Source organism: Malaclemys terrapin, chromosome 12 (genome assembly GCF_027887155.1).
Source record: "Malaclemys terrapin pileata isolate rMalTer1 chromosome 12, rMalTer1.hap1, whole genome shotgun sequence".
Classification (NCBI taxonomy): domain Eukaryota; kingdom Metazoa; phylum Chordata; order Testudines; family Emydidae; genus Malaclemys; species Malaclemys terrapin.
Window position 1 is genome coordinate 2,975,040 of NC_071516.1, and position 24,999 is coordinate 3,000,038.

Sequence of the window (24,999 nt, forward strand, 5' to 3'; positions counted from 1 at the left end):
GGGAAGGGGCTGAGGTTTCACATGGGCACTGGGATAATGAGACATGGGGTGGCTGTGTGGAGGGCAGGGGCTGCCGAGGAGAAGGCTCTGTGCCAGCAATGGGGAGGCTGGCTGCATGGAGAGGCGCCGAGGGGCAGCCTTGCGTGACAGGGAATGGGAAGGTGAGGGATTGGGGATGAGGCCTGTGGGGTTGGCTGGAGCGAAGCCAGGGAGCCTTTAGGAACTGGAGGGTGGGTTTGCAGAGGATGCTGCAGCCATGATCTCCCTTCTCGTTCCTCCCAGTCTGCCGAGCCAGCAGCCCCCGTGCCCTGCCAGCGGAGAGTGCCCCGGGCTCTGCCCCCGCGTTCGGTGAGGTGTCAGGGACGGCGGGGGGAGCAGCCTGCCTGAAATTAGCCCCTCGCTCTGCCCCCTTCCCACAGGCAGCAGGGGAACAGCTGGAGCCCCCCCAAGCCGCCTGTATCCTGTCTCTTTAAGGTAAAACAACAGACTGTCAGCTCCCAGCCGCTCATCTCCTGGAGGAGAAACAGATTGTGAGACAAAGAGCCTGGGACAAAGGGTGAGCTGCCTGACGCCCCCTGGGGAAGGGGTGTGTGAAAGTGGAGGGGTGTGAAGGAGTGTGTTGTGTGTGTGTGTCTGGGAGGGGTTGGTGGTGTGTGCGGGTGGGGGGGGGGGGTCCCGTGTGTGTGTGTGTGTGTGAGTGTGTGGTGAGGATTCTTTCTTTCCATGTGGAAGGTTGAATCTACATCAAGTCACAGGATTTAATTGGGGGAAGCCCAGGCAAGCCGCCAGGGACTGCGCTGGGCTCTCGGCTGTTACGTGGCCTTTAGCTCTCACCGTGGCATGGTGGCGCTGGGAGTGAGAGGGGCTTGCCCCTGCGAGCGGATAGCACCAGGCCCACAGGAGGGACTGCAGCCGAGGGCTCTGGCAAAGAGCTGCAGGAGGGGTTCCGGCTGCCTTGTTCCCATTACACCTGTGAGATCATTGAGGTCTAGGAGTGGCCTGGACTGCGTCATCCGGGACAAGCTGGACCCGGGCTGCGTTTGTGCCTCCCTGCTAATGCCCCGGATGATTGTGCTAAGGCCCAGCCGTTCTGCCTCCAGCTGCTTCACCGAGATTCTCCTAATGCCCCTGTGAACATGGAACCTTCACCCCCAATTCATAGCAGAGGAAACTGAGGCACGTGAAGGTAAGTGACTTGCCCAAGGTCCCCTTGCGAGTCTGTGGCAGAGCTGGCTCCTGTCCCATTGCCTGAGTCTGATGCACCAGCCTGCACAACAGCTCTGAGGGAGGGGTCGGTGGGCAGCGCTGGCACCTACCGGCACTAGCTCCAGGCACGGGCAGGGCCAGGAAGCCATCAGCTCGGCCGACCCACACTGCTGCACACTCACCGATAGAGCCCAGCACTGTGGGGACCCGGGGCAGGTTACCCCAGAACAGGGGCCGCAATGGACACACCCACTTGGCTAGGCTTTAGCAATAGAAACCATCCCCAGGCAGCTTGTGTGTGTGGACAAGGCTCGAGAGACCGGACCGGCAAAGCCCACAGGCGTTTCCTTTTCTATCCCAAACTCGTCGTCTCTCCAGGAGTCCTCCCCGTGGCCTGACTCTGCACCCAAGTCAGTCAGCAGAGAAGTAACCTGACCTACCAAACCCACCTTGGTGCTGGCACTGTGGATTGCTGCAGGTGCCAGAGGCCAGGCAAGGAATGGGCCAAGATACCTTTTGTGAAGGCACCTTTTGCAGGCACCGCTTGGCCCGGAGATTTCAAGCTGCTTGTGAGACAGCAAGGTCCTGGCAGGGCACTGCCTGAGGAAACTTGCAGTGGTGGCGTCCTGGCTGGCGCTGCTTGGGCACAGCCACGCGGAGGCTGGCACTGCAGGGACTGGACAGTGGAAGTGCTTTGCCGGCAGTTGCATGGCTGCCCCAGGGGCCCTGGGTCTCTGTGTGCTGGACAGAGACCCTGCCCTCCTCTGCCTGCCGACCGGTATCCTCTGACTGAACCCCCTGTAAATAGCCGACTCGGTGCCTGACGCACTGCGGCCAGGCAGAGGGTCAGAGCTGGTCCCACACCCGACAGGCACAGAGGGCGGCAGAGACTCCAGTATGGAGTTGGGGACACTGGTCCGTCGCAGGGGTCGCCACTGGGCCTGCAACCTTCCCTCCTGCATGTACAGGAGCTGGGCTCAGTGAACTCCCTGCTTGTCCCAGCCTGGCATGGACCCGCTCCACCCCCTGCCCCCTGAGGACGCTCGGTGTAAAAATCCCGGTGGGTGGCGCACTGGCTCGCGTCTCCTGGCGGCTCGGCCTTGATTCTGCCCCCGCTTCCTACAGTTCTGTGTCAGCCTTTCCCATCCAAATCCAGAGCCCAGGACGGAGCCGCAGCTGCCTCCTGGACCATGGAACCCCTCACATCCAGCCAGGCCCCCCCAACTTCTCTCCATGAGACGGCCCCCAGCCATCCTTCCCATCTGCCTGACTCCCCCCCCCCCAGGGGCACATGCTGTGTTCCTCCGCTGCCGAGGAGCAGTTGGAATGCCAGGTGGCCCAGCGCTGGCATGACGCACTCGCTGCCCCCAGCCTGCACCGTGTGTGAGCACCAGCCTTTTGTGCCGCAGGGCGACAGCCGATCCTGGCACCTTGCTTGGCAAAGTCTCAGCAGCCCGGGCAGAGCTTCCCTCTACTGCTGCGCACGTCCTGGCTAGTGGCATCTCTGCCCCCAGGGCAGTTCCTCTGTGATGCAGTGCTACCCCGGCTTGCAAGTAGGTGGGGCTGGGCACGGCCTGGGGTCCTTGCACATATGAAGTGTGTAGCAAAGGGTGGGAGCTGGGGACCTGGGTTTCTAGCCTTATCTCTGCCTGTAGCGGGGTGGTCACCCTGCTCCTGCCTGAAGGAGATAAAGCAGCCCTGGAGAGGGCTGCAGCGGGGAAGGCGAGGCTGAGGCTGTGGTCAGCTTAATCAGGGCCCAGCTGGCCCTTATAAGAGGGCTGTGGGCCGGAAGAGGGGAGACACTCTCTCTAGCTTCTCAGAGAGAGCAGGACCTGGCTGTCTGGGAAGCTGAGGAGGGTCCCAAGGTGGAGCAGTGCCGGGGAAGGGCAGAGGGAGCTGGGGAGCTCCAGCCTAGCAAAAACCCCAGGCTGCAGGCCGAGTTAAGGGCCCACAAGAGGGTACTGGGGCTGCAGAGGGGCAGCCCAGAGATAGGCAGCGGCAGCTGGTCCAACCCCCCTTGCCGATGATGACTGGTTTACAGACTGCGTCTGCCCCAGGGAACGGGGGCTAGATGGTGACTGGCAGTAGCCACTGAGGCAAGGTGGGTTTACAGGGCTGGGGGTTCCCCTGGGAGGGGAGACCCAGAGTGAGGGGGCACTGCGGTGGGCAGAACCCCTGGGCAAAGGGCACTGGGGTCCGGGAGGGACATGGGGCCAGCGGCAGGCGAGACACCGGCCCGCAGAGGGCACCCTGGGTTGGAAAGAGCTAATTCCTCGGATGACCAGCAGGAGGCGCTGTGTCGGTGAGTCATCGCCCTGCCACTGACTCACTGTGTGACCACAGGCCTCTCCTGTGCACCCTGGGGATGAGCAGACCAGCTGGGGCCGGGTGCTTTTAGGTGCATGCATGAGACGTGCCAGCGATGTAAGTGCAAAAGTCTGATGTGGCGCCACGAAGCGCGTGTGGCCCTGGAGCTGGTGTGAAAAGAGTGTAGAGGACAAGCGCTCGGCCTGGGTATCGCTCTGCCTACCGGTGCTTAGACTGGTACAGAACACATTGTTCTGCGCTCCTTGTGCCACCAAGCACACAGGGTGTTACAGGGCCGGGCATCTGGCAGACAACCGCTCTCCACTGCCTCCAGGCACCGACATGTGCCTGAAGCCGCTGGAACGGTCCCATTCCAGCAGCCAGGCCAGGCCAGCGTGCTGGCCACTTAGAGCAACAAGCCAAGCTTGCTTCAAACACCAGCTCTGCAGCTGCAGGGCCGTCACCTGGAGTCGCGCTGTAGCGCGTGGGACTAGCGGCTCAGGTCAGCCCGCTGCAGAGCAGGCGGAATGCAAAGGCCCGTCCGTCGCTGGATCCGTCGCCTGATGCTCATCGGTCGCCTGTATCAGCTCCTGTGCAGTGCGAACCCCAGGCCTCATTCTGCTCTTCGTGACATCAGGGACCCGCTGACTGCCCCGGTGCAGTCGGGGCTCTAGTGTGTCTCCCCAGACAGCAAGTTAGTGCCCTCATGCTGGGCGTGAGTGTGTGCACCCACCCACCCACTGACACACACACACACACACACACGCTGGAGCCAGTGAAGGCACCCCAGAATTACATCAGGTGCGGTAACGGCAGGCAGGGATCCCAAGCCTGGATTTCATGTGGGTCTTGGGCATCTGAGACCGTCCTCGGGGCTGGTCTACATAGAACCGGGTGCACTGCAGAGCTTTGGGCTGGAGGAGGGATGAGGGGTCGGGGCAGGGCTGGGGCTTTATGGCAGGGCACAGGGCTCACGCCTGGGGTGGGGGCACGGGGCTCACACCTGGGCACTGGAGTTCTTACTCCAAGTCAATCAGCAGTTTTGGAAAAACGTGCTGCCCGATCAAAACGCTAGCGACCCCCCAGCGCTTCGCTGCAGCCAGGATGTTGCCTGCCCTCCCCGTGCTGAGCCAGGTGATTTGTAAGGCAGGGGGGTTCCCTTCCTCTGGAGAGTCCATCCCTGCTGCCGACCCATCCCCACCAGCCGCGCTTCCCAGGCCAGCTCCGAGGCTGGGCACTCTGCCATTGCAATGTAGCAGGTTGCACCAAAGGGACTGGGTGAGCAAAGGGTCCCCAGGGGAGGCTCGCCCAGGTACCCCCCAACCCCTGCACATGGCTCCCTGGGGATCAGACCCTTCCCTCCCTGGCATGGCACTCCCGGTGCTCAGGGCTGTTTCCTCTGTCCCCTCCCTTGGTGGCTGGGATTTCCAAGCCCCAGTCCCTGTCTGCCCGCAGCGCGACCCGGCCTGATGCCAGAGGAGCAGCTGGAGTTGCTCCCCATGTTCAGGCTCGGTGCACAAGGCTGCCCTGGGCCTGCTCGGCGGGTGGGGGACACGTCGGCCCGCAGGGGTGCATGTGAGAACGCAGCCAGCTCCCCCTCCTGCCCCGCTCGCTCTCCGGCTGGAGCAGGCTGAAGGGGAGGGGGCCGGCCTGCGAGCAGATGGGAGAGCAGCCAGGCGGCTCCCTCGCTGCTCGAGGCTGCAGGGGGATCTCTGCCTCGAAACTGGGATGTCCAGGTGGTGCCGGTCCTTTCTGGCCAGCTGCAGCCTGGGATCCGTGTGACAGAGCGGGGGGCTGCGGGGAGGCCCCGGCCCTGAGCGCTTTGCATCTCAATGCCGCCCGCCACAGGGGCACAAAGGAGGCTGAGTCGGCCGCTTATTAGCTCTGAGTTAATTAGCCAAGAAGCCCCCAGTTGGGGGGGGGGGGGAGCAAGGCGCCCCCTGGTGGCGGGAGGCGTCGAAGGACCGAGTTGCACCCTCTGACCTGGGAGGTGCAGCGCCTGTTCGTACCCTCCCTGCCAGAGGCAAAGGACAGGGGATCCCTCGCACATGGGGCACGAAGCGATAGCAGGATATGGGGAAAGCGCCCTACTGGGCCAGGGGTGTCAAGGGGGGGATGTGACAGAGGCGACTCCCCTTCCTTCCACCAGAGGCGTCCGTCTGCCCCATATTGTAAGAAGGGGGACCCCCCACATCGAAACACTGCACTCCCCTACTGCCTTTAGCAAACCGGTGCAATATGTCCCCCGAGGCTGGGGGGCACCTGGGCAGGTGCCCCCGCCCCCTCCAAAAAGGAACCACTGACCACAGGTTTCTACTGCCCCCCGGTGGCTAGCAGGGAGTAGGGCCTGCCAGCCAGGCCGGAGCGTGCTGGGGGTTTGCGCTCTGCTCCCCAGCCTTGGGAAGGGAGGCTGCTGGCCTCTCCAGGCAGCCCTGCTCACTGGGACGCTGCTGGGTGCATGCTCAGGGCACCCAGCAAACCTGCCTGCACAGCCAGTGCCCGCTGTCTGCTGGAAGGGAATTGTGCGCTGCTGGGGAAGCGGGGGGCGCGGGGCCCTCGCCTCCAGTTCATTGTGAGTGTGTGTACGACAGTAGCACTTCACGGCTCCGGCCAGGGGCCCGCTGGGCGAGGGGCACAACCACACCGAGCCCAAAGAGCAGACAGCTGCCCACAGGCAGGGGGTGCACAGGGGACCGGCCGGCTCTGATGAACGTGTGGCTGAGCCGGTGTTTGGGGGCAGCGGGGCAGGATTTCTCTGCCAGTGTACATGGCTTCAGTACATCCCTGACCCTCCCCTGCCCCTGGCTGCCTCATGAGAGGCTGGTGCAACAGGGTGGAGAGGTGGGGGCCCTTCCGCCGTTCCCCCCGTCCTGTGAGCAGCACTCTCCTGGTGGCTGCATTGCTCCTATGGTAACTGGGTCACCCTGTGTCTCCCTGCTGCCAGCTCCCCTCCCCACCCTGTGATTGATGATCTGAGCAATGCAGCTGACACCCCACTCCCTAATTGTGATGAACTGCAGGAGGGGACGGGGCTCCCTCCGCCATTGTCTGGCTCTCTCTCCCCCTTTCCTGTGTGCCGTCAGGGGGGCTGGGGGAGTCGGCGGTAGGACAGCTGCACGCTGTTGGGGGAGGGGAAGGGATGCCCCTCTGCACCTCCTTCCCAGAGGACTGACGATGCTGCTGATCAACCTTGAAAGAGTTAATGTGTGCACCCCCCATCTGACGGGCAGGCTGAGCTGCTGGGCACAGGCTCTCACAGAACCCAGCCTGGCAGGGGCATGGGCAGGGCTTGTTGCCAGCACTCGGCCGCCCACGTGCCCCGACAGCAGGACCAGAGGGGTTAAGTGCCCCTTCCCTTGCAGTCACTGCTGCCTGTTTTCTGGCCCCCTGCACGTGGGCGACAGAGAAGGTTCGTGGATCAGGGGAGATGTGATTAATTAAGCCCCTGAGCTCGGCTCTCCTCTCCCGGCCACCAGCACAGCGCTAGCGGGTCACCCCTCATTCGCAGCTCCGTCAGGCCCCAGCCTTTACCTCACACCCAGAAGAACTGCTCCCCGAGGTGCCCTACACGCTGGGAGCTGTAAGGGGCCGCTTCCTTGGGGGCTAAAATGCAGCCAGCTCTGGGTAGGATCTCCCAGCAACAGTGTTTGGGACAGGAAGAGTTCCAAATATACGCCATTCAAAAGGGAGAGACCTGCCATTACTGGAGCCAGGGCACTGGGCTCGGGTGAGCTCTTGAATGACCAGGTATCTGAGCCTCTAGCTATTATCTTTGGAAAATCATGGGAGACGGGAGAGATTCCAGAAGACCAGAAAAGGGCAAATATAGTGCCCATCTATAAAAAGGGAAATAAAAACAACCCAGGAAACTACAGACCAGTGAGTTTAACTTCTGTGCCAGGGAAGATAATGGAGCAATTAATTAAGGAAATCATCTGCAAACACTTGGAAGGTGGTAAGGTGATAGGGAATAGCCAGCATGGATTTGTGAAGAACAAATCATGTCAAACCAATCTGATAGCTTTCTTTGATAGGATAACGAGCCTTGTGGATAAGGGAGAAGCTGTGGATGTGGTATACCTAGATTTTAGTAAGGCATTTGATACGATCTCGCATGATATTCTTATCGATAAACTAGGCAAATACAATTTAGATGGGGCTACTATAAGGTGGGTGCATAACTGGCTGGATAACCGTATTCAGAGAGTTGTTATTAATGGTTCCTAATCCTGCTGGAAAGCCATAACGAGTGGGGTATCGCAGGGGTCTGTTTTGGGACTGGCTCTGTTCAATATCTTCATTAACGACTTAGATATTGGCATAGAAAGTACGCTTATTAATTTTGCAGATGATTCCAAACTGGGAGGGATTGCAACTGCTTTGGAGGACAGGGTCATAATTTAAAATGATCTGGACAAATTGGAGAAATGGTCTGAGGTAAACAGGATGAAGTTTAACAAAGACAAATGCAAAGTGCTCCACTTAGGAAGGAACAATCAGTTTCACACATACAGAATGGGAAGAGACTCTCTAGGAAGGAGTACGGCAGAAAGGGATCTAGGGGTTATAGTGGACCACAAGCTAAATATGAGTCAACAGTGTGATGCTGTTGCAAAAAAGCAAACATGATTCTGGGATGTATTAACAGGTGTGTTGTGAGCAACACACGAGAAGTCATTCTTCCGCTCTACTCTGTTCTGGTTAGGCCTCAGCTGGAGTATTGTGTCCAGTTCTGGGCACCGCATTTCAAGAAAGATGTGGAGAAATTGGAGAGGGTCCAGAGAACAGCAACAAGAATGATTAAAGGTCTTGAGAACATGACCTATGAAGGAAGGCTGAAAGAATTGGGTTTGTTTAGTTGGGAAAAAAGAAGACTGAGAGGGGACATGATAGCAGTTTTCAGGTATCTAAAAGGGTGTCATAAGGAGGAGGGAGAAAACTTGTTCACCTTAGCCTCTAAGGATAGAACAAGAAGCAATGGGCTTAAACTGCAGCAAGGGAGGTTTAGGTTGGACATTAGGAAAAAGTTCCTAACTGTCAGGGTGGTTAAACACTGGAACAAATTGCCTAGGGAGGTTGTGGAATCTCTGTCTCTGGAGATATTTAAGAGTAGGTTAGAGAAATGTCTATCAGGGATGGTCTAGACAGTATTTGGTCCTGCCATGCGGGCAGGGGACAGGACTCAATGACCTCTCGAGGTCCCTTCCAGTCCTAGAATCTATGACCCCAGGTTCATTTCCAGGCCCTCTGAGCACCTAGACCAGGGTTTTGGCTCATCTGAGACTCAATATCACTGTCCTTAGCAGTGTCCCATGCAAGCATTGACCAGGCCTGGCCCAGCTTAGTTACAAACCCAGCCAGCCCCCAGCCCTTTTATTCTCCTGCAGGCCTGCACCCTGCTTGACTCTGTAACCAGCGTTGTTGGAGCCACGAGGGTCTCTCCATAACCAGCCCACCTCTGCCTTCTCTCTCTGCTCTCTAGGGCTGCAGTGACGCCTGGTGGAACAAAGCTGCGCTGTGTGTACCGAGGTTGTCCCAGTCGGGTAAAAATCCACAGCGGAGCACTGTATGCAAAGCCCATGTCCTATTCAGAGTCAGGGAGGCCTCTCCCTTATGCTCGCAAACCTACAGGATTCTTGCAAGTGCCTGACATGGCTGGCACAGTACCAGTCAGGCAAGTGCCTGGCATGGCTGGCACAGGGCTGGTCTCTGTATCCGTTACCTTGTCCTTTGCACAGGGATGTTTGTGGGATGCAGCTCCTGGCAGGGCTGGATTCACCCCATACGACGTGGCCATGGCAGAACCGGCTGAAGCAGTTTTTCACTTGGCAGATGCAGTGCGACTCAGGGGAGTGGAGTGACTGGGAGGTGGGGAGGGGCACGTACTGGTCGAGACAGCACCTTTCGCAAGTTTAAGGCGCTCCACAGAATTACAAATGATGCCAGAGAAATGCAGCCATCTCTGGGGTGGGAAATAACAATACCAACAACACTACGCAACAGTTCAGGACAGGAAGTGAAGAAGAATATATCCCATTGAAACGAGAGGGGAGTTTAGGTAGGAATCTGGCCAGGATTCCAGGGCTGGCAAATGCATTGGGCTTTTCAGTGGCTACAGGGGGTCAAGGCCTGACTTTTCCATCTGATCTGCAAGCTGGTACCATCCACATCATGCCATCCATTAACCCTAAGCATTCCTTACTCTCACTGGGATTTACAGAGGAAGACCACTAGTGTCATGTAGGTTTTTCGGGCTAGAGGTGTCAATCCTGCTACTTGCCCATCCTGACAGCTTAGCTAGCAACAAAGCTCTGACCAGCCCCCAGCCTGGGGCAGTCTGGAGTCCTCCCCTCCGTTGTGGCTCTCGGAGGGCTGTGTTCAAAGAGGAGATGGAATTGTTTGGGCTGCTTTTGGGACATGCATATGTGCTTTAAGCCCTAGCAGAGACAGGCCTGACCCCCAGGGGGCAGCACACAGTGTCAACACAACTGTTACTTTCATTGTGTTGCAACTTCTAAAGCACTCTTTGCCCTTCCCTGAATTCCCCTGCCTTCTCCCCATGTCTGAAATCAACCAGATGAAATTCAGTAAAGACAAATGCAAAGCACTACACGTAGGAAGGAAAAATCAAATGCACAACTACAAAATAACAGCCAGGGAATGACCAGCAAGGTGGTCGTACTGCTGAAAAGGAGCCGGCGGTTACAGAGATTACAACGTGAACGAGTCAGAATGTGCTGCAGTTGAGGAAAAGGGCAAGGCTAATATCGTTCTGGGGTGTGTTAGCAGGCATGTCACGTGTAATTGTCCCGTTCTACTCGGCACTGGGGAGGCCTCAGCCGGAGTCCTGTGCCCAGTTCTGGGTACCCCACTTTGGGAGAGATGTGGACAAACTGGACAGTGTCCAGAGGAGTGCAAAAAAAATGAGCAAAGGTTTAGAAAACCTGACCAGTGAGGAAAAGTTAATAAAACTGGGCATGTTTAGTCTTGAGAAAAGATGACTGAGGGGTGACCTGTTAAGTCTTCAAATCTGTGAAGGGCTCCTATAAACAGGACAGTGATCAATTGTTCTCCATGCCCACAGAAGGTAGGACAAGAAGAAATGGGCTTAATCCGCAGGCAGGGAGATTTAGGTTAGATATTGGGAAAACTTTCTAACTGTAAGAGTAGTTAAATGCTGGACCAGGCTTCCACGGGAGGTTGTGGAATCCCCGTCATTGGAGGTTTTTAAGAGCAGGTGGGACAAACACCTGTCAGGGATGGTCTAGGTTTACTTGGTCCTGTCTCAGCCCAGGGGCCTGGTCTTGATGACCTCCTGAGCCCCTCTCCAGCCCTACATTTCTATGTTTCTATAGTTCCCTAAACTCCAGCAGGAATGTCGTGAGTGTCTCAGAACCATAGAATGGAAACCACTCAGTAAAATCCCAAATGGAAGGAAACTGGGACGGGAGGAGATGGGACGAGAAAGAAGAAAGAACTGATCTATGTAAGTCAATAGGGAAAAATCAAAGTTGAGGGGAGGGAGAGCTCAGTGGCTTGAGCATTGGCCTGCTAAATCCAGGGTTGTGAGTTCAATCCTTGAGGGGGCCATTTAGGGAACGGGGGTAAAAATCTGTCTGGGAATTGGTCCTGCTTTGAGCAGGGGGTTGGACTAGATGACCTCCTGAGGTCCCTTCCAACCCTGGTATTCTATGATTTCTGCTCTATCAAGGCAGGTGACAGATCCAGAGCACGCCCCAGGGAGCAGAGTCAATGTGAGCAAACAAATGTCAGGCTTGAGAGGAGCTGGAACACCTGCTTCCCAAAAAGCACAGACTGGGTTACCCTGGGTACAGCACCTGAACCGACGCCCTGGGGCAGCACGCAGTGGGGAATGCTCCAGCCGGATTCTGCTGGCAGCGCAGGATGGAGATGGATACACTGGGGTTTGTAGAGGGACCCGTCAGTGCACAAGACAATGTGTCTATGCACTGGGCAGAGCTGAGAGCCTGTTGCTTCCTCCCAGATCACTTGTACTGACCCGTTTTGCTTTAAACTTCCCAAGAGAAACCACCACTCCCCTAGCCTGTCAGGGTGGGGGGGGCTTGAGGGGCAGCTGTGTTGCCTTTTCAGCCATGTGGGTCCCTGACTCCATTCTTCTTGTGGAGCCAAAGCACTGTTTGCAGGGCCGGCTCCAGGGTTTTGGCTGCCCCAAGCAGCCAAAAAAAAAAAAAAAAAGAAGCCACGATCGCGATCTGCGGCGGCAATTCGGCGGGAGGTCCTTTGCTCCCAGGCGGAGTGAGGTACCGTCCGCCGAATTGCTGCCGAATACCTGGACGTGCCGCCCCTCTCCGGAGCAGCCGCCCCAAGCACCTGCTTGCCAGGCTGGTGCTTGGAGCCGGCCCTGACTGTTTGCATAACTGATTGGGGTGTGCTTCGCCGCGCCGTGTTTGGAGACTATGGGCTGCAGCATGGAGATCCATCAAGCTAACGAGATAGGGGCGGAGGTGTTTTCTGCCCAGTCTGGAAGTCACTGGAGTCCATGATGTCCTTGGCCAGCAAGTCCCTTGCCACAGCTCCTCCCCAGAGCACCTCCCCCGGCCCAGGCTCACGCTGGACACTGCAGGCTGCAATAGTCAGCAGATCTGAAGAAGCTATAGACGTTCACCAGGGGGAACATGATGAGGGCCCCGGTCAGAGACCCCAGCTGCTCTACTGCCCCATACCACACGAGGGCGCTGTGGCTCTGGCTCCGCAAGATCACCCCGGTCATCACCTTCACGTAACTGAGGCTCCCCGTGAAGCACACCCAGGAGATGACCTGTCAGGACAGAAAGAGAATCTCCGGGTTGGGGAGCAGATTCCTGGCAGCAGCAGTGTGGACAGGGACGGGGGCTGGGAGTGGGGACAGGCTGAGAGGGGGAGCAGGGGAAGGCACTGGAGCTGAAGCAGAAGGGAGGGCAGCAAAAGGGCGGGGGGGAGACTTCAGTGCCAGCGACTTACGATGATGGCGTGCCCCCAAGCCGAGTGCTGAAGGAGGGGGCACGGGCTCATGACAGCCATAGCCATGTTATAGGCCCCAAATCCTGTCCCAGCCACGGAGAGCGCCCCCAGCAGGGCCAGAGACCTGTGTGAGACACACCAAGAGTGACTCCCAGCCGGGCGTCCGCACCGCTGCCCCGGCTCAGCCCTCCCTGCCCTGCCCACGCTGGAGTCATAGCTCCCAGAACTTGCTGGGCCCAGACACGGACGAGTCCCACCCACCGCATGGGAGACTGAGAACTGCCTCGGTCTGCCTGCCCGGCATCCGGGCAGCTCCGAGGGCCTGCAGGCAGGAGAGCAAAGGGTTAAGGGGACAAACAAACTCCCCTGGTATTTCTATGGGGGGGTCTTTCCTGAAGCAATAAATACCTCTGCTGCTTTGCTGACTGGACTGTGATCTGCGGCTCACACAGGTCCCAGGGTCAGCAAGGGGTTCCCAGCCAGAGCCAGCTGCTCTTTGAGTCTGCGTCCCCCCGGGCTTAGCAAGAGGACGGCCCAGCGTGGGGGAGTGTGTCTGGAATATCCCCCGGCTGCCAGGGCAGTGAACCGCAGGCATTGAGTTTGTGTCGGTTTGCGTTTCACTCCCCTGCAGACCTACGTCTGGGACAGTGACTGGCGCTGGGAGAGCCACTCGCCCCCAGGAACGACCCCGATTTCAAAACCGGGCGGCCTAGCAGTCGGCTCTGTCCTAAATCCACGCTCTGGCTTGCCAAAGTGCTGAGCAAATCCAGGGGAAAATCAAAGCACTTACTGAGGCCTAGATACGGACTCAGGAGCCTAACTCTAGACTCCCGTAACTGCCCCTCCTGGCCAATGTTCCCTATGAATGCAGCCGCTTTGTGGCTGGCGAGGGGTTCTCTCCGCGGCCCCGGTTCCCGTCCAGTGTCCATGAGGGGCTGCTGAACAGTCTGGATGGGCGAGGAGCCCCTGTGGGTTTGGGTGTCGCCAACCCGGCTCACTGTGGGAGTTGGAACTTGGGGGCTGTGTGTGCTGCCCTAGGGCGTGATGGGGGCACCTACCTGCTGGGCAGAAACATGGCGATGGTGCAGGCGAGCGGGTTAGCCATGGAGCTCAGGGTGGCAGACAGGTGGTAGGCCATGTTGCCATAGGGCAAGCAGGAATAGGCTTGCACGGATGGCAGGATCCCGTTGGTTAGGGAGTTCACCCAGGCAACAAGGAGGTAGATGAAGGCAAACTTGGCCAGAGAGTAGGTAACCTCTGGGTCTGTATGATGGGATCCCTTGTCGGAGCTCGCTGGCTTTCCTCCCCTTGGGGAGTCTCCTCCCACAGATAGCCTGGGCCCATCCCCAGGGATTTCCTGAAGTGAGTGGAGAGTGATGGTGCTAGGACACAAGTTTTGTCTCGACAGCTCCCACGCCTTGGGCAGCCTGGTGAGGAAGAAGAAGGCTACCAAGCAGGCGACCATCATGGCGGCCAGGAGGAGGAAGAAGACCAGGGTGGAGAAGTTGGCTGGGAGATACTGGGTCTCCATTTGGAACTGGCTGCCCTCGGCGGTGTTGTTGCCCACGGTTACGTTGGCGACCCGGGTGACGTTGACGCACCTGGCGATGCCGGCGCCCTGGGCTAGGGCAATGAGGGCTGGGAGGAACCCGCTGAGCCCTTCCCCCATGAAGAAGGTGGTGACGTAGTGGGGCTGCAGCCGCGCCATGAAGGGCAGGAAGGTGACTGAGGAGGTGCAGTCCACCAGCGCCAGGCAGAAGGCGAGGCCGAAGAAGGCCGTGCTGTGGGGCTCCCCGGCGACAGGGGAGGTAAAACCCCAAAGGAAGGCCAAGAGCAGGCAGGCCAGGGCTCCCACGGCCACCACGCCATAGATGACGGCCACTTCGCTCAGCAGGCCGGGCTTGAACCTGTGCAGCAGGGTGACCAGCAGCGGCCCCACGTTGGCCAGCTGGACGATGATGGTGATGTAGGAGGGCAGGTACCACTGCTCAGGCAGCTCGGTCACCAGCAGGGGCAGCTCCACCCACAGGCCATTGAGGGCTGCCCAGGAGCCCGTCCCGAAGACGCATGCCAGCAGGTGGGTGAGCAGCGCCATCGCTCGGCCCGCACCGGCCACTCTGACCCGGCAGGGACCCAGAGAGCAGAGCCAGGCTGCCTCTGGGGAGGAGGGAGGAGGAAGGGGGGCTTAGCTACTTCCTCAGGGACAGTTCACTCCAGCCCCGGGTCCCTCCCGCTCCGTACTGTCCTGCTCCCCCCCACCCCCTCCCCAGCGGCCACAGGACTGCTCTGAAAGTGCCTCAGGAAGGTGGGAGAAAGGCAAACTTACCAAGCGTGTTATGGGGCAAATTCTATTCAACTGGCTTGAGACCCTCACAAGCCAAGCACATAGTGCTAAGCCTGTGGAACTCCAGGCCACAGGACCCCACTGAGGCTGGAGCTGGGCACCCCCAAACAGGACTGGGCATTTCTGCAGAGAGTGCAGGAGAGAGGACATGGCGTTCTGCAAGGGCTGTGAACTCTCTGGCCTCAGAGCGGTGAGGGGGGCAGGAAGAGGCTACCCCTGCAGGCAGTTATCTCCTCCCTGCCTCCTGCTGGCTTCCCCCGGGCGTCTGGTCCTGGGCCTCTTGGAGCCAAGGAACTGGTGAGATGCAGCCCTGGTCTGGCAGTGCCTGCCTTCTTACCCCCCTGCCAGCCTGAGACAGCCTGGGCTCCTTACCTTGCACCGTGGAGAATGGCAGAGGGCCCCCAAAGGCAGCTGATCAATGCTCCTGGGGGTGGTGGCAGAGCTTGGGTCCTGGCAACTTCTCTTTCCATGGGAGGGGGCCCTGCAGGCTGCCACCCCCGATCTACCTCCCGGCCGCCGGACGTCCACAAGGACAATGCAGGCCCCTTCCCCAGCGCCCGCCTGTGTCGGAGTTTATCACAGAACAAACAGAGGCACAAAGGGCCCTGCAGCCTGCAGATGCCAGGAGGAGTTAAGTTGGGAGTAAGGCAGGTGAATTCAAATGTCTGACGTGCTGCCAGCGGCTCCGCCCTGAAACCAGAGCCTGCCTATTCCAGAGGAGCTGAGTCAGTCGCCCTTTCCCTGGCCTTGATCTCCTCCTCCCCAGGAAAACCCCAAGCTCAGCCCAGAACCCCGCAGGGAGCAGAGCCGCTCAGCAGGCCCCTGGAGAGGCGAGGATCTGGGGTTGCTGGTTCAGGCAATGCTGCCAGAACTGCAGCCACAGACGCCCCCAGGGCCGCCGAAAGCGGGTTCGGGCTCCCCGGCAAGGGCGGATCGGCTAAACAGCCGGGGAAACCGGGCCCCGGACCCCCTTCCAGACTGCCGGCCCCCGGTAATTTGTCCCGGCTTCCCCCCCCTCTCGTCGGCCCTGGACTCCCCAGCACCCCACCGACCTCGGGGGGACCCGGCGTGGCCAGATGGTGCTGACTGCTCCTGCCCCAGTGCCACGGAGAACAAGAGGCCTCATGCTGGCTGGGAGCTGGCTGGGGTTAGTGACTCGAGCTGGGGTTCAGGACTGCTCCCCTCTCTCTCCCCCCTCCGGCTGGGGATGTGTCTGACGTTCCCATATTTTACAGGGGTCTGGAGTGGTTGATTCCCCTAATTCTCTCCCTGCTGGGAGATCGGGGTGGTTGCAGCGAGACGAGTACACATGGTGCGTGTGGGGCCAGCAGGGATAAGGACATGCAGAGGCGCGGGCAGGAAATGGCTACTCAAAGGCGGAATTGGAGACCCACACAGACGTTCTGGGCAGTTCCTTTGTAATAAAACTTTGTGTTTCGCTTGCACCTTCCATCTGCGAACCTCACCATTCTTCATCCCCAGCAATTAATGAGCGCTCCCAACACCTTCTGGAAGGGGTGGGGGCATTTTCCCCATGCCACAGATGGGGAAACTGAGACACGGAGCTGTCCTGAGACTTGCCCAAGGTCACACAGGAAGGCAGTGGCAGAAACGAGAGTAGATTCCTAGTCCTGTGCCTTAATCACTAGGCAACACTCCCTCTCCCTTCTTTTTTTTTGCCCTGGGTCACCCATGCTTAACGCAGCCCCAGTTTAGACTCACTTGCTCTTGCTGTCCCACACACCCAGATAGGAATGAATTCCATTGCTCAGTTTAGCTTCATTACTTTCATTGTGTTGCAACTTCTAACGAGCCCTTTGCCCTTTGGTGAATTCCCCTGCGTTCTCCCCCATGCGTGCTGGTGCCTGGAGCAAGGCCGTTGGATTGTGCTAATGGGCCAGAACACTAGAGCTAAGTAATAAAACAGACCAGAGAGAAAACGACTGGGCCCTTTGACATGCGGCGTGGGCATATTGGACAGCACAGAGCCTGGCGCTCTGGTAACACGCTGGGCAGGTCTCCTTGGGCCAAGGAGCAGCCTGGCTGTTGTAGGGCTCTGCTTAGGGTAAAATGTGTGTGGTTTGGGAGGAGGATTTAAATTCTCACGATACTGCCCCATCATGGTACAGCGCCTTTGGCAGGGTCTGTGAGCATCCAGTGGGAGAGGCGGAGGATGGTCTGAAGGGCTCCGATACAGACTCCGGTCTGGTTAAAATGGGGACCAGGAGAGGGCTCAGAGCTGCAGCAAGCCTCTTTTAAACCTGTTTCAATGGACTCCTCATGCCCTGGGGTAGAATCCTGGGGGAAGGGTTCCATATCGGTACCAAATCCATTGCCAGCTGGGAACGTGCCACGCTGCATGTGCTGTGGCTACTCAAAACTCCGCTTCTTTCCAAAAGGAGAATCTGGACCAGCATTATGGGGACCAGGACACACAGTGGAGCAGGTTCGAGTCCAGCCAGCAGAGGGCAGTGCTACACACACACACACACACACACACACACACACACACACACACACACACACACACACACACACACACACACACACACACACACACACACACACACACACACTCTGTCACGCTGGGTAGAAGCAGTGATGACGTTAGCTCCCGCTCAGGATCGTGAGTTCCCTGTTGCAAGTACCATTCAGAGGCCCCATCCCGTGGCAGTTGGGAGGCTTTAGAAAGCAGATGGTCGTGGAAGCTACTGACCTCGGATGTTTGAAATTCAGGCCTTGGGCTGAAGTGGCACAAGCCTCTGGATATTGCAGCAAACCTGGGCCCCAGCCCCCAGGGAATTCTCAGAGGGAAAGTCCGACTGTTATTAAAGGCAGGAGCGGTGCCATGGCATGGGAGGGCCATCAGAGTGAGCCAGTCCCGGAGCTGGCTCGTTGGACGGTGGCTCCAGGCTCTAGTTGTGTCCCCGGTTCAGGCCTGCACTCGTTCCTTTCAGGATACAGAGCCGTGTGAGGGATTGTATGCAAACAAGACTAATGGGAGGGGGCAAACGCCAAGGAGAGGGAAGCTAGGAGCCCAGCCGCTGGGAATGCAGGATTGGAGCTGGCCTGGGGCAATCCGCATGGACAGTCATTTGGTTTTGTGGGTGAGTTTTCCGGCTGTGTGCTGGAGAAACAGAGCAACTGAGCCTCCAGAAGCCAAGCTCCAGGCCTTGCAGGGATGACTCCTGAAGAAGCTGTTCCCTGGCATGGCCACAAGGTGTCACTCGCCGAACAGTTTCCGATGTCAGCTGTTCACAGAGCTCCAAGAACATGTGCTGCTCTGTGACAGCCGAAGTGCCCTTGCCCACTGAGTGGTGGGAACCCCGGCTATCCCAAAGGCGATGCAGAAACCTTTCCCCAGGCCTCTGGCGTCCCCTGCATCCCCAGCCTGCCTGCCTTCTCTCTCCCTCCCCAGCTCAGCCCCAGGCCCCTCTCCTGCAGCTCCGCGGGGTGGCTTTGTGGATTGGACCATGGCAGGTCCCTGCCCCCAGGAGCTCACAAACCTACAGTCCCCCTGATGGCCCCGTTGCTCACGGCCCTGCCTGGCTTTCCCCCCCTTTAGGGCTCAGAAGCTGCTGTGTGAGAGGATGGAGCCGTTCACCAGGCGGGGCTGCCACTCGGGAGAGCTGGTGCTGGCTCCCATGAGGCTGACCTGGAGGGGACCAGGGCTGGCTTAAAGAATTCTGGGCCCTGTGCACTATGGAAATCGGCCCTCCCCACCAAACCCGAGCAGCACTGTAACCCCGTGCCCCAGGTCGCAACGCCACCTGCCCCAATCCAGAGGTCCAGGGCCTCCCTGAGATGGGACCCTGTGCAAGTGGTCCCAGAGCGCTCTTGGTTAATCCGTGCCTGGAGAGCTGGGCTGGGGAGGGGCCAGGTCGGTGATTTGAATGGCCCCCATGGCCCGGAGCCCTGCCTTGGTTCAGGCTGGAGCCGTAGCAGCTGGGAAGGAACACCCAAGGAATTCCACCGCTCCCTGCCTGGATCCCACTGCCGCTGGGGGTGGATGCCCCGAGGCCTCCATCGCTGTCTTGCAATGGAACAGACGAGTGGGAGCATCGTGCAGCAGGGGGAGATGGTCATTGTTAGAGCAGCCGGATGTGGCTCTCTCTCCAGGATGGCTCATAGCCCTCTGGTCTAATAACCTTCTAACCTCCACCCCCCATTGCTTTCTCTGGGGAGTGGCCTGCTCTCGGGGTACCAGACATGCTTCCAGGTAAAGCTTCACCCCTCTCCGTCGCTGCGGGCACGGAGCCCCCTAGTGGAACATGGGTTAGGTGCCCCTCTCCCTTCACCTGGAAGGGAAAGCACCAGGCTGCTTGCAGCAGCATTGCTGCAAGGTGCTCAGATGCCAGGGTGATGGGCACAGTGGACAGGATGGGATATGGCCTGAGAATGGGGCCAAACTGGAATCCGTTGGGCTTTGGCTTTCTTTTCTGATTCCTTTGCACGGGCTGGAGCCCGGACGCTCCAGCAACGAGCCAGTGCTGCTCCTGCCGCCCCAGCTCAGTGCCGCCCTCTCTCCCACCCTAGTGACACCCAACCGATCCCTGCGGTCCAGAGAGGAGCAGCCTGCTCGGGACAGCCCAGGGCGCAGCTGGCGCCCTGGTACGGGCCTTGCAGCAGCTGAAGGCCTAGTGATCTCAGGAGGTTTGTGCCGGGGAGCGGGAGGGAAAGGGGACGGGATGGGGGGAGGGGACGGTGATTGTCTTGGATTTAATTTCGTGGCCTTTGCCGCACAAAGGAGCCGTCGCGGCGCTGTGCGGGCGGCAGGAAGGCTATTTCCAAGTCTAATTGGCTGCTGAGCAGGGGGCAGGGGGCCGCACAAAGGGGTGTAATCAGCATGGAAGGGCAGCGCCTTGGCGTCATGCTCTTTGCATGAATCTGTCCGACACGTGCCGCCTGGCGTGTCTGCACGAAGCAGCGTGAAATGGCTGCCCCCTCCCCCGCCCTCCCAAATTATCCGCAGCAGCTGACCTGTCAGCCGACAGATCGGAGAAGCCAACCTCCAGATCCCTGCTGTCCCCGCCGAACCCAGAACAGATGTGAGCGCAGTCCCCAGCCGCAGACGGCAACATTTGGTAACCGAGTGGTACCTGCAGGATGAGCCGCTGGGGAAAGAACCCCTCTTGCCAAGGGCCAGGGTGGATGCTACTCCCCAGTTCAGAGGGGCAGAGCAGCGAGGGCTGGAGAGAGCTCTCAGCCATTCCCACGGGGAGCATGTCATGTGCGATGCACAGGGAAGGACCCGGGGAACACGCATTTGACACAAAGACGGGAAATAGGCAACACTCATCGGGTCGTAGATTCCACGGCCAGAAGAGACCACGGTGATCATCTAGTCCGAGCTCCTGGAGAACGCAGGCCACAGACCTGATTCCCAGAGCAGATCTTTTCGAAAAACATCCGGCCTTGATTTTAAAATGGCCAGTGATGGAGAATCCACCATGACTCTGGTAAATTGTTCCCACGGTTAAATACTCTCACCTTGTATGCCTCATTTCCAGTCTGAATGTGTCTAGCTTGTACTTCCAGCCACTGGGTTTGTGTTATACCTCTCTCTGCTTTCTCCCACAACCAGGGCAACAGATCTCATATCCCTGCGCTGGCCCCTCAGTGTCACGCACAGGGAGGGGAAACGGCTGACCCATCCCAGCCACTCTGGTATTGCTGGAGCCTGGCACCCTTCTCTCTAGCGGGAAGCGGTGCCAGGGTCCCTTTAAGAAGCAAGTCTGTCTCCTGCTAAAGAAACCAGCCCGTGACATGGCTGGTTTGGCCAATTCTCGACCTCTGTCTGGTCTTCCTTTCAAATGGAGACGTCCGCTCCTCCCTGGATCGCTGCACCTTAAGAGAGCACTCAGTCCCTTGAGTGGGCGCAGAATGCCACTGCCTGCTTCACGGGCCTCCTCTGTCGCTTACATCCCTGCTCCGGGATGTATCTCCAAAAGAGCTGCTGGCTTGGAGCAGTAAAACACGACCTTGGCTTGGGTCCTGGCTACCTCCGACCCCCTCCCTCCCTTTCCTGGTCATCCAGATGCCACCGTGATGAGCTCGGTAGCAGAAACTAGAGACGCAGACAGAGGTGCTCATGTAGGACACACAGGGTAGCCGTCCCCAAGTTTAAACAGCCAGCGGCCAGAGGCAGGGCATTCTCCTCTGTGCGGATCTGCCTTCTGTGATCCACTGGCCTGAGCTCTCTGACACCGGGACGTTACATGCACAGGGTTGGAGGGGGCTGGGCCCTGCCCTGAGAGGAGTTTGGGGAGCACTGGCCATCAGTTCAAATTGCGTCGGCTGGGCTTGGGCAGCTAAACGTGCAAACCAATCTAAGTGACCCGGCCTGTGCCGGGACCCGGAGGGGAGATGGGCTGTGTTCCCACCGCCGCACCGGTAGGAAGGGGAACGGGTGGGGTCGCCCGTGAGGATTGGACCCTGCACTGCAGTCAGAGACATCTCGCTGTGCCTCCATTACGAGCCCTGCTCCCTGTCCTCCTCTCTCCTGGGGGCCTGTTGGAGCTGGAGGCATTCATGGCCCCTTACTGGGCGTAGCCCCTCCGTGCGCGCCACAGGCTTGCGAATGGGGAGAGGATGAGCGGGCTTGCCGGAGGTGCAGGTCAGGATGGTGAGAGCAAAGCCCCTTCCGCTGCGCCCAGCCACCGCCCCCAGAGACGCTTAGCGGCTCCCGGGGACACTACCCCAGCCTGCAGCTTGGTCAGAACAGCCCCAACCCAGGGAACACCGAGCTGGCCACCCTCCCTCACTGACACTGGAGTAAAGAGGCGCGGGACACGGCAGTCGGCCCCGCCCCTGGGAGAGCAGGCCAGGAGCCCAGCTGAGTGGGGATCACAGAAGGGGACTTGCTTTACCAGTGGGCATGTCTAGGATGATGCTGAACAACAATACTGTTGCAGGTTCTCTTCCCGGCTCTGCCACTGCCTGGCCATGTGGCCTGGGGGCAAGTCACCTCCCCTCGACGTACCTCAATTTCCCTATCTGAGCCTGACTCTCATCACAAGGTGTCTTTGAGGCCTAATTCCGCGGTGTCTGTGACGAGCTTCCCCATCCTCAGCTGGAAGGCGCACTATAAAAGCAGTGAAATGTTATTACTCTTCCACTCTGGTGGCAAACAGACCCTCCCCGGCCACGTCCCGCCCAGCGAGAGGTGCTGCCTGTGTCCAACCCTTCCAGATCCACAGAGCGGCTGGGACGACCCTTCCATGGCTGGGGCAGCTGCTCCGTTCCTGGGGCCGACCCTCCCTTCTGTCCCGCTCCCGCGCAGCTATAAACCGTCCCGTTGGGTTTGGCCCTCGAAGCCCCCACGGGCCCAGTTAGGCAACTATACTTAAACTCGGCTTAAAAATGGCTCTGTGCAGTCCTGTTTCCTGAGCCAGCCGGCTCGGAGGGGGCCTGGGCAGTGTTGGAAATGGGCGCTCTGTGCGAGGCCCGGCGCGGATGGCTGTGGGCCGGAGGGAGGGCAGCACCAGCCTGGCGCAGCGAGAGCTAGGGCCGGAGGAGGGAGCGGAGGTACCACAGGTTGCTCCTTGCCTGCAGGATTTGCATCTGATTTCCATGCGAATGGAGCAGGTCAAGTTGAAAGTTGAAAGGCTTGTGCCTGCAGGTCCCTGCGGGGAAGGAGGGACAAAGGAGACGGTCCCCAGGGCACCGCCTACGCCTGCCTTTCTAAAGGCCCCCAGCCCTCTCCCCCCACTCCCCAGCCGGCAGGCGCTAGCACCGCCATCTGGGGGGAGGGGGGAAGGGCCCGCCGCAGAGAAAGCCATTTCCCTAATGGACGTAGTCACCGTAACAGGCATCGAACGGAGACAAAGGGCTTCTCTGCCGCAAGCACAGGGGGACCCGCAGCCCCACCGCCTTGCCCGGTAAATCTCCATCTGTCAGCCCGGCTGCATGCGGTGGTCAGCTGATGCTAAGGCCCAGACCTTGACCCTTGACCCCACGAGCAAACGTCTGTGGAGCTGACGAGGAAGGGCACACACCAGCCTTTTATGCACACACTTTGCCTCGGGCCACCTTTCCATTTCCAACTCGCTAGGAGCCTGCTGTGTCACGGCACTGGCTGTAACATCCCCACCTTGGCAGGGGACAAAGGAGGAGACAGAGAGGGGGCCTAGGAGAACACAGCTAGCACCGAGTGCAGAGAACAGAGAGAAAGAGACTGGGAGAGGAAAGATTGGAGAGGGAACGGTATCGAAGCACCCTGACACTGGGTCTGTCTACACCTGCGGCTGGCCCCTGTCAGCGAGCTTGGCCTGCGGGGTGGTAAAACCGCAGTGTAGACACTGGGTCTTGGGCTGGAGCCCTCCTCCCTGGCAGGGTCCCAGAGCCCAGACTGCAGCCTGAGCCCGAATAGCTATACCACAATTAAACAGCCCCGTAGCCCAGCCGCGGGTGTTTCGTTGCAGTGTAGACAGAGCCCGCGTGGCTGAGAGGTGCCAGGCAGAGACAGGCATAGGAGAAAAAGAGATGAAGCCAGACAGAAAGGGAACTAGAAGGAAAATCAAGACCAAGGAGTTAAAGCAGGGCCAACTTTCCCTGGGTTCTTTGGAGTCACTCACAGAGCAGCTGGCCGAAGAGTGTTTAACACAAGAGCTGAGAGAAGCGACTGCCTTAGGTCGCCGCCATATCCTATATGACGTGTGGCTGGGGTATTTAGACCCTGGAATCCCCAGGCGAGCCCCCAGCATCACTTAGCACCCTCCCCATCCCCATCCCCAAAGAGCCCTGTGGCAGCCGGGCTGGGCACCGGCGCTGCTCCTGAAATGGCCCATGGGGTCACAGTACAGCCATGAGACGGGCTCGGCCTGTCCCCAGAGGCCTGACAGCCAACAAATGAGACCCCAGTCTGGGTTATCACAAGGCATCACGCTGGCCCTGTCAATGGAACTGTTCCCCTTTGGGTTGACAGTCAGTGGATCTCAGTGCCGCGTTTGATAGCGGCTGGCATGAGAAGCAGTGAGATGGGACTCTGTGACAACAGGCATCTCTGGATGAATGATTTCCGAGGGTACAGGGAAATAACCGTAAAGCTACATGGGTGCTTTTTCGAGGGCAAGAAGAACTTCCTTTTATTTATTTTAAACCTGCTGCCCATTAATTTCATTTGATGGCCCCTAGTTCTTATATTATGGGAACAAGTAAATAACTTTTCCTTATTCACTTTCTCCATACCACTCATGATTTTATATACCTCTATCATACCCCCCCTCATCTCCTCTTTTCCAAGCTGAAAAGTCCTAGCCTCTTTAATCTCTCCTCATATGGGACCCGTTCCAAACCCCTGATCATTTTAGTTGCCCTTCTCTGAACCTTTTCTAGTGCCAGTATAGCTTTTTTGAGATGAGGAGACCACCTCTGTACGCAGTATTCAAGATGTGGGCGTACCATGGATTTATATAAGGGTAATAAGATATTCTCCGTCTTATTCTCTATCCCTTTTTTAATGATTCCTAACATCCTGTTTGCTTTTTTGACTGCCGCTGCACAAGGCGTGGATGTCTTCAGAGAACTATCCACAATGACTCCAAGATCTCTTTCCTGATTAGTTGTAGCTAAATTAGCCCCCATCATATTGTATGTGTACTTGGGGTTATTTTTTCCAATGTGCATTACTTTACATTTATCCACATTAAATTTCATTTGCCATTTTGTTGCCCAATCACTTAGTTTTGTGAGACCTTTTTGAAGTTCTTCACAGTCTGCTTTGGTCTTAACTATCTTGAGCAGTTTAGTATCGTCTGCAAACTTTGCCACCTCACGGTTTACCCCTTTCTCCAGATCATTTATGAATGAGTAGAATAGGATTGGTCCTAGGACTCACCCTTGGGGAACATCAAGGAAAATATTAGCTGAACTAAATGGTCAAAAAGATTAAAAAATCCTCAGATGGATATCAAAGCATCTCAGAAAATAACATCCACAGTCGTGAGATTGCAGACAGGCCACCCTGTGAGAGTGAAAATCAATAGGTAGGACTAAGATTTATCCACTCAGCACGTTGTGTTAACACCTGCCCATGCTTTGGAATGTAAGACTGTAAGGGAAGTCATGCTCTTCGGATCGCACCCCTGGGATCAGGCCCTTACCAAGACCCTGAAAGTCACCGCATTCAGTATGGAGCTTCATGGCCCGATAGGATTATC

The 24,999-nt window shown here is 58.2% G+C and overlaps 1 protein-coding gene across 1 annotated transcript; it reads right to left on the reverse strand.

The window, feature by feature from the left end:
* Positions 1-7,383: 7,383 nt before the first annotated feature.
* SLC52A3 (solute carrier family 52 member 3) lies at positions 7,384-15,434 on the reverse strand. The gene is made up of 4 exons (XM_054044885.1): positions 15,212-15,434; positions 13,554-14,650; positions 12,496-12,619; positions 7,384-12,313 (listed from the first exon to the last, which is right to left on the reverse strand). Exons 2-4 carry the CDS (start codon positions 14,588-14,590, stop codon positions 12,101-12,103), a joined length of 1,374 nt encoding a protein of 457 aa, XP_053900860.1. The 5' UTR covers positions 14,591-14,650; positions 15,212-15,434; the 3' UTR covers positions 7,384-12,100.
* Between the last annotated feature and the right edge of the window lie 9,565 nt (positions 15,435-24,999).